Consider the following 8,070-nt stretch of genomic DNA (forward strand, 5'->3'; position numbering starts at 1 on the left):
ATTGTGGCCTCATAGAATGAGTTTGGGAGTTTTCCTTCCTCTGCAATTTTTTGGAAGAGTTTGAGAAGGATGGGTGTTAGCTCTTCTCTAAATGTTTGATAGAATTCACCTGTGAAGCCATCTGGTCCTGGACTTTTGTTTGTTGGAAGATTTTAAATCACAGTTTCAATTTCATTACTTGTGATTGGTCTGTTCATATTTTCTATTTCTTCCTGGTTCAGTCTTGGAAGGGTATATCTTTCTAAGAATTTGTCCATTTCTTCCAGGTTGTCCATTTTATTGGCATAACGTTTCTTGTAGTAGTCTCTTAGGTTGCTTTGTATTTCTGCGGTGTCTGTTGTAACTTCTCCTTTTTCATTTCAGATTTTATTGATTTGAGTCCTCTCCCTCTTTTTCTTGATGAGTCTGGCTAATGCTTTATCAATTTTGTTTATCTTCTCAAAGAACCAGCTTTTAGTTTTATTGATCTTTGCTATTGTTTCCTTTGTTTCTATTTCATTTATTTCTGCTCTGATCTTTATGATTTCTTTCCTTCTGCTAACTTTGGGTTTTGTTTGTTCTTCTTTCTCTAGTTCCTTTAGGTGTAAGGTTAGATTGTTTATTTGAGATTTTTCTTGTTTCTTGAGGTAGGCTTGTATAGCTATAAACTTCCCTCTTAGAACTGCTTTTGCTGCATCCCATAGGTTTTGGATCGTCGTGTTTTCATTGTCATTTGTCTCTAAGTATTTTTTGATTTCTTCAGTGATCTCTTGGTTATTTAGTAACGTATTGTTTAGCATCCATGTGTTTGTGTTTTTTACGTTTTTTTCCCCTGTAATTGATTTCTTTTTTTTTTTTTTTTTTTTTCACACACACACACACTGTATTTTATTTTTACAAGACATAAATAGACTGACACCAAGCATTGTACATGGATGACCACAACAAAAGCAACAATGATTGCAATTACCAAACATGAAACACACTCATACTATGTCATAATATTGACATTCAGTCCAGTAATCCTCCACTGTAACAGCTCCTTTACTTTGCAGTGAAAATTGATTTGTATATTCTTTGCCTCTGAGTCCTTGTGGGATTTTTTTTTTTTAATTCAGACAGAAAGTCACAAAAATTATACTCATCCTCATCAGTTCACTCAGTCCCATGTAATTAATTTTTTTTCATCTTGATCTTTTGTTAGCACTTTTATGAGTTCATCAGTTTTTCATTAGAGTTCTGAAAATGCTTATTCATTCAGTTCAGCAGTACAGTCAGTTACCAGAAACCTGTACTTGTCAGAGTCTTTTCCATGATGTAATTGATTTCTAATATCATAACGTTGTGGTCAGAAAAGATGCTTGATATGATTTCAATTTTCTTAAATTTACTGAGGCTTGATTTGTGACCCAAGATGTGATCTATCCTGGAGAATGTTCCATGCACACTTGAGAAGAAAGTGTAATCTGCTGTTTTTGGATGGAATGTCCTATAAATATCAATCAAATCTATCTGGTCTATTGTGTCATTTAAAGCTTGTGTTTCCTTATTAATTTTCTGTTTGGATGATCTGTCCATTGGTGTAAGTGAAGTATTAAAGTCCCCCACTATTACTGTGTTACTGTCGATTTCCTCTTTTATAGCTGTTAGCAGTTGCCTTATGTATTGAGGTGATCCTATGTTGGGTGCATATATATTTATAATTGTTATATCTTCTTCTTGGATTGATCCCTTGATCATTACGTAGTGTCCTTCCTTGTTTCTTGTAACATTCTTTATTTTAAAGTCTATTTTATCTGATATGAGTATTGCTACTCCAGCTTTCTTTTGATTTCCATTTGCATGGAAAAACTTTTTCCATCCCCTCACTTTCAGTCTGTATGTGTCCCTAGGTCTGAAGTGGGTCTCTTGTAGACAGCATATATATGGGTCTTGTTTTTGTATCCATTCAGCAAGCCTGTGTCTTTTGGTTGGAGCATTTAATCCATTCACGTTTAAGGTAATTATTGATATGTATGTTCCTATGACCATTTTCTTAATTGTTTTGGGTTTGTTTTTGTAGGTCCTTTTCTTCTCTTGTGTTTCCCACTTAGAGAAGTTCCTTTAGCATTTGTTGTAGAGCTGGTTTGGTGGTGCTGAATTCTCTTAGCTTTTGCTTGTCTGTAAAACTTTTGATTTCTCCATCAAATCTGAATGAGATCCTTGCCGGGTAGAGTAATCTTGACTGTAGGTTCTTCCCTTTAATCACTTTAAGTATATCATGCCACTCCCTTCTGGCTTGTAGAGTTTCTGCTGAGAAATCAGCTGTTAACCTTATGGGAGTTCCCTTGTATGTTATTTGTCATTTTTCCCTTGTTGTTTTCAATAATTTTTCTTTGTCTTTAATTTTTGCCAATTTGATTACTATGTGTTTCAGCGTGTTTCTCCTTGGGCTTATCCTGTATGGGACTCTCTGTGCTTCCTGGATTTGTTTGGCTACTTCCTTTCCCATGTTAGGCAGATTTTTGACTATAATCTCTTCAAATATTTTCTTGGGTCCTTTTTCTCTCTCTTCTCCTTCTGGGACCCCTATAACATGAATGTTGTTGCATTTAATGTTGTCCCAGAGGTCTCTTAGGCTGTCTTCATTTCTTTTCATTCTTTTTCCTTTATTCTGTTCTGCAGCAGTGAATTCCACCATTCTGTCTTCCAGGTCACTTATCCGTTCTTCTGCCTCAGTTATTCTGCTATTGATTCCTTCTAGTGTAGTTTTCATTTCAGTTATTGTATTGCTCATCTCTGTTTGTTTGTTCTTTAATTCTTCTAGATCTTTGTTAAACATTTCTTGCATCTTCTCGATCTTTGCCTCCATTCTTTTTCCGAGGTCCTAGATCATCCTCACTATCATTATTCTGAATTCTTTTTTTGGAAGGTTGCCTATCTCCACTTCATTTAGTTGTTTTTCTGGGGTTTTATCTTGTTCCTTCATCTGGTACATAGCCCTCTGCCTTTTCATCTTGTCTATCTTTCTGTGAATGTGGTTTTTGTTCTACAGGCTGCAGGATTGTAGTTCTTCTTGCTTCTGTTGTCTGCCCTCTGGTGGATGAGGCTATCTAAGAGGCTTGTGGGAGTTTCCTGATGGGAGGGACTAGTGGTTGGTAGAGCTGGCTGTTGCTCTGGTGGGCAGAGCTCAGTAAAACTTTAATCCACTTGTCTGCTGATGGGTGGGGCTGGGTCCCCTCTCTGTTGGTTGTTTGGCCTGAGGCGACCCAACACTGGAGCCTACCCGGGCTCTTTGGTGGGGCTAATGGCGGACTCTGGCAGGGCTCACGCCAAGGAGTACTTCCCAGAACTTCTGCTGCCAGTGTCCTTGTCCCTTGGTGAGCCACAGCTGCCCCCCACCTCTGCAGGAGACCCTCCAACACTAGCAGGTAGGTCTGGTCAGTCTCGTATGGGGTCACTGCTCCTTCCCCTGGGTCCAGATGCAAACACTACTTTGTATGTGCCCTCCAAGAGTGGAGTCTCTGTTTCCCCCAGTCCTGTCGAAGTCCTGCAATCAAATCCTGCTAGCCTTCAAAGTCTGATTCTCTAGGAATTCCTCCTCCATTGCCAGACCCCCAGGTTGGGAAGCCTGACATGGGGCTCAGAACCTTCACTCCAGTGGGTGGACTTCTGTGGTATAAGTGTTCTCCAGTTTGTGAGTCACCCACCCAGCAGTTATCGGATTTGATTTTATTGTGATAGCGCCCCTCGTACTGTCTCATTGCGGCTCCTCCTTTGTCTTTGCATGTGGGGTATCATTTTTGGTGAGTTCCAGTGTCTTCCTGTCGATGATTGTTCAGCAGTTAGTTGTGATTCCGGTGTTCTCAAAAGAGGGAGTAAGAGCATGTCCGTCTACTCTGCCATCTTGAAGCAATCTCCAACTCACCTTTTAATTATGTTCATTATTGGCTGTCTGTCTCTCCCTACCCCCTACTGGAATGTTAACTCCAAGAAAAAAGGAATTTTCTTCTTTAGTTCATTGATGTATCCTCAGTTCCTTGATCGATGCCTGGCATGTTGTAGGTGTCCAATATTAGTTGAAAGAATGAATGACATTTGGAGGGTTTTGTGCTTGGGGATGGTGCCAAGGCTTGCCATGCATAACCTCATTTCTTTATCACAGCATCCCTTGGAGGGAGGCCTTGTCACTGTCCCCCTTTGCACCGAGGAGAAAAACAGAGGCTTCTAGAAGCTGCATATGGACACCCTACACACACACCCAATAGTAGAGTCCAGAAGCTTAGCTGGCCTCCATGCAACAACTGGCTGTGTTCTCCCTTCTAGTCGAAGAGGACTGAATAAAGGTCAGGGTCAAAGGTAGCTTCTGGCAGGCACCTGCAGGGGAGTTGAGGAGCCATGAGCAGCTGGCATGGGGTTGGGGGGCGCACACCTGAAGGGGCTTTCTCAGGTACCCGCAGGGAGCTGCCTTGAACTTGGCTGGGTTCATCCTGTCCCTCTCAGGAGGAAGGCCAACGCCAGACCTATAAGAGATGCGGACCGAGCTCCAAAGTGAAGCCCAAGCAGAGCCTGGAAATGGTTGCTGGAGCACGTGCCTGGTGATGGTGGGGGTTGGGGATGAGCGCCCAAGAGGCTGGGACTACACGCACGCGCACACACACACACACACACTTCACTCCTCCCACTCCTTCTACCCTCCCTCAACCCCCCTCAACTCCCCACTTCCCCTCCCCACCCCACCCTTACTGCAGTCCAGCCCAGCTCAGCCCAGCCCAGCCCAGAAAGGGCCCATCGCTGTGATTGGTCAGTGGTTCTCTGTACCAGGAATTGAGACACAGGAGATGGGAAGGAAGGAAGGGGGTGGGTGGGGCGGGGAGAGGGATGGGGTTACTTTTGTATCTACTCCCAGAGCTGGGTGCCTGCTCACCATGGACACTGTCGGGTACAGCAAGTGGGACGGCAGGCTGGAGGAGGTCCCTGGAGGTATGAGCAATGGGGCTGCCTCACAGGTCCCCTTGGGTCCCTCTCTGACCAGTGGTTTGGGGTTTGATGGGAGAATGGAGAGGATCAGCCAAGAGAGGGCCTAAGTAGTGAGTGCAGGAGAGACACCACAGGCCCTAGAGCCAGCTGGACCTGGATTCAAATTTCAACTCTGCCACTTAGGGGCTGTGTGACCACAGACAAGTTACTGTACCTCTCTGAATCTCAGTTTCCTGGGAGGAACCCAAGCATCCAGGGCTCAGTCCTCAGGGCCCAGGGATCCGGGGTGGTCCTGGTACCGGAGGAACTCAGGAGTCCATCCGTGTTATCCCAGGGCACTGGGGACGCTGGGGACAGAGACCCCTCCTCCTGGCCCTGGCTCTCTTGGTGGTCACAATCCTGTGGACCCTCGTTCTGAGCGTCCTGTTTTCCAAGGGTGAGTGACTGGATGATGGGGGAGGTCGTGTCCAGCCTCCCTGGGGACATAGACCTTTTCTCCATCCCTAAACACACCAGCCAGGTCCCAGGCCCTTGCCTGGGTCTGAGTGTGAACACCTCGGAACAGAGTTTGTGTGCACCCACGTGTGTGCATATGTGCCTGTGAATGTGTTTGTCCTTTGTCAGTGTGTGTGCACATCACGTGTGCTGCACGCCTGTCCACCCACTCTGTGCGTCCGGTGATCGGGGTCCCCGCACCCCTCGGGCCGCGGGGAGAGTTCCCGAGTCCCCCTCTCTCCGCAGCCTCCACAGAGCGCGGGGCGCTGCTCGGCCAACAGGATCTGCTGAGGACAAACTGTACGTGCAGGACAGGGGCTCTTGGGTCCCCAAAGTTCGGGGGTGGAAGGGTCTTGGACCCTGGCGTCGGGGTAGTGGGTGGGTCGGTGGGGATCTCACAGTCTGCAAGGCTGGCCCTGGAGTTGGGCAGGGTCCCGTGAGTCCCCGAGGGTGACCTGGAGTGTGTGGGGCGGACGGGTGATCGTTCCAGCCTCGAAGCAGACGGTGGTGCTGGGTGTCTTGAAGGAGGAGATCCGAGCCTGCAATAGCTGCTGTGAGACTGGTGGACCGAGGGGGCGGGGCTTGTGGCCGGGATTGGAGGAGGCGAGTGGGAGCGGGGCTCCTGGCGCGTAGTGGGGGCGGCGGGCTGGTCTCAGATGTCCCACCCCCATCCTCGCCCCCCTTCCCAGGCCTGGGGACTCAGGCGCAGCTGCAGACCGTGCGCACCAAGCTTAGAGAGGCACAGTCGAAGCTGATCCAGCAGGAGAGCGCCCTAAAAGAACTGAGCGAGCGCGGTGAGGGCGGGACATTGCCATGATCCCTGACCCCTCACCCCGGCTGTTACCCTACCCTTGATTCACCTCCGGACCCCTCTGTGACCCCCACCTATCCTGTGATCCTGACCATTGACCCCAGTCGTGTCCTCCATCCTGACCCTGACCTCTGGATTCTGACCTTGACTGCAACTCCTAACCCCAACCGCAACTGGACCCTACCCAGCTATAACAGTCCTGGACCGTGATGTCATTCTTGACCTTGGCAATGACCACGGAAGTGGATGCTGACTTTAACTAATCATGACCCTATTACTGATGCTGAGCCTAGCTATAATCTGGACTCCTTTTACCTCGCAGTGACCCAGAGTTTGGCTGAGGCCGGTAGGGACCGTGAGAACATCCGCAGTGAGCTCTTCCGGGCGCTGGAAGGAGTCCGGCTCGGGAACCGTGAGCACGATCCGGAGGGGTGGAGGGGAGAGGCGAAGACAAGTGGACCCCGCCCTTGGGCCCCAGGGTTCCCTGATCCGCCTGGCCCCGTCCTTTAACCTTGGCCTGGTCTCAGTGGCTCCGACCCTGAGCCCGGGGGTCCAACACTCCCCTCCCCAATCCTCACCATCTGCTCCATTCGGGAGCAAATCACCTCTTTGATCCTTGCCACCCTGCAGGCTCCTGCGAGGAGTGCCCCAAGTCGTGGCTGCCATTCCAGGGCTCCTGCTACCTTTTCTCCACCCAACGGGCCACGTGGGTGGAGGCGCAGCGCCACTGCGAGGGCGCCAGAGCGCACCTGGTGATTGTCGGGGGCCTGGATGAGCAGGTGCGCAGCTCCGGCTTTGGGGGGCGGGGGGGCGGGGAGAAGGAGTTTACCTGAGGGGGCGTGGTTGGGAGCGGGGCGGGACGGACGCGAGGCTCAGTCTCCCCTCTTGCCCAGGGCTTCCTAAGTCGGAACATTGGTGGCCGCGGTTACTGGCTGGGCCTGAGGGCTGTGCGCAGGGCGCGCAGGATCCAGGGCTACCAGTGGGTGGACGGAGTCCCGCTCAGCTTCAGGTGAGGGAAGGGACTTGGGGAGGCTGACAGTTCGGATCCTAGGAGAAGCGCTTCGGCCAGATCTCAGGGCCTCCTTAGGGATGGGAGGGCTAGACCCCAGGAAGTGACTAGGGTTAAATTCTGGGGTTAGAAAGTTATATCCCAGGTGCGTGTGCTCAGGTTAGACCCTCAGGATGTCTAGGTTAGACCCAAGCAATAAACAGGCTAGGCCCCGGAAAGGAAGGCTGGACCCCGTGGCCATCCTCAGCCTAGCCTCCCAGCAACACCTCCGCCAAACCACTGCAGCTACTGGAATCAGGGGGAGCCCAATGACTCGCTGGGGCGCGAGGACTGCATCATGATTCTCCGCACGGGGATGTGGAACGACGCACCGTGCGACAACAGGGACGACAGCTGGATCTGTGAGAAGAGGCTCAGCTGCTGATCTCCCCCAGTGCCCCAGAGTCACGCCCACTGGCACTTGTCCAATCGCCTGAGCCGCTCACCGTCCTGGCTCCGCCCACCACCATTAATTTCCCACCCCACCCACAGCGTAGGCCAGTAACTGCACTCTGAGACCTCCGCTCCAGCCTCACTGCAACTCCTCACCCGTGGACCTCACCTAGTCTCCACCCACTCCAAAACCTGAGCTCCCCGGCCCTGTGATCTGACCCTATCGCCCTCCCTAACCAAGGTCAAGTAATTCAGGGATGGAGCTGTTTGATTTACTTGTATTTACATGGTATTTTACCATGCAGATGGAAGGCCTCAAAGATAGGGATTTTGAGAGCTTTCTTCACAGCCCGAGGGAGCATCAATAAATGAGAAATGAATCTTG

At 49.6% G+C, this 8,070-nt stretch overlaps 1 protein-coding gene and 1 long non-coding RNA gene across 4 annotated transcripts; both read left to right on the top strand.

Annotated features, from left to right (window-relative positions):
- The first annotated feature begins 3,934 nt into the window (after positions 1-3,934).
- Positions 3,935-4,515, top strand: LOC118892005. Its single transcript, XR_005019221.1, has 3 exons — positions 3,935-4,019; positions 4,124-4,304; positions 4,462-4,515. It is a non-coding gene; the product is annotated as an uncharacterized LOC118892005 (long non-coding RNA).
- Positions 4,516-4,856: 341 nt separating this feature from the next.
- On the top strand, positions 4,857-8,070 carry CLEC4G (C-type lectin domain family 4 member G). Of its 3 annotated transcripts, none has more exons than XM_036847640.1 (9): positions 4,857-4,941; positions 5,273-5,374; positions 5,680-5,733; positions 5,924-5,986; positions 6,123-6,227; positions 6,567-6,656; positions 6,875-7,023; positions 7,138-7,253; positions 7,501-8,070. In XM_036847640.1, the coding sequence occupies exons 1-9, from the start codon at positions 4,887-4,889 to the stop codon at positions 7,592-7,594; spliced, it is 828 nt and encodes a 275-aa protein (XP_036703535.1). In that variant the 5' UTR covers positions 4,857-4,886; the 3' UTR covers positions 7,595-8,070. The 3 variants fall into 3 exon arrangements, with proteins under 3 accessions (XP_036703535.1, XP_036703534.1, XP_036703537.1); XM_036847639.1 differs by having other exon boundaries at positions 7,539-8,070; XM_036847642.1 differs by lacking the exon at positions 5,924-5,986 and having other exon boundaries at positions 7,539-8,070.

This window comes from Balaenoptera musculus, chromosome 3 (assembly GCF_009873245.2).
Source record: "Balaenoptera musculus isolate JJ_BM4_2016_0621 chromosome 3, mBalMus1.pri.v3, whole genome shotgun sequence".
Lineage (NCBI taxonomy): Eukaryota > Metazoa > Chordata > Mammalia > Artiodactyla > Balaenopteridae > Balaenoptera > Balaenoptera musculus.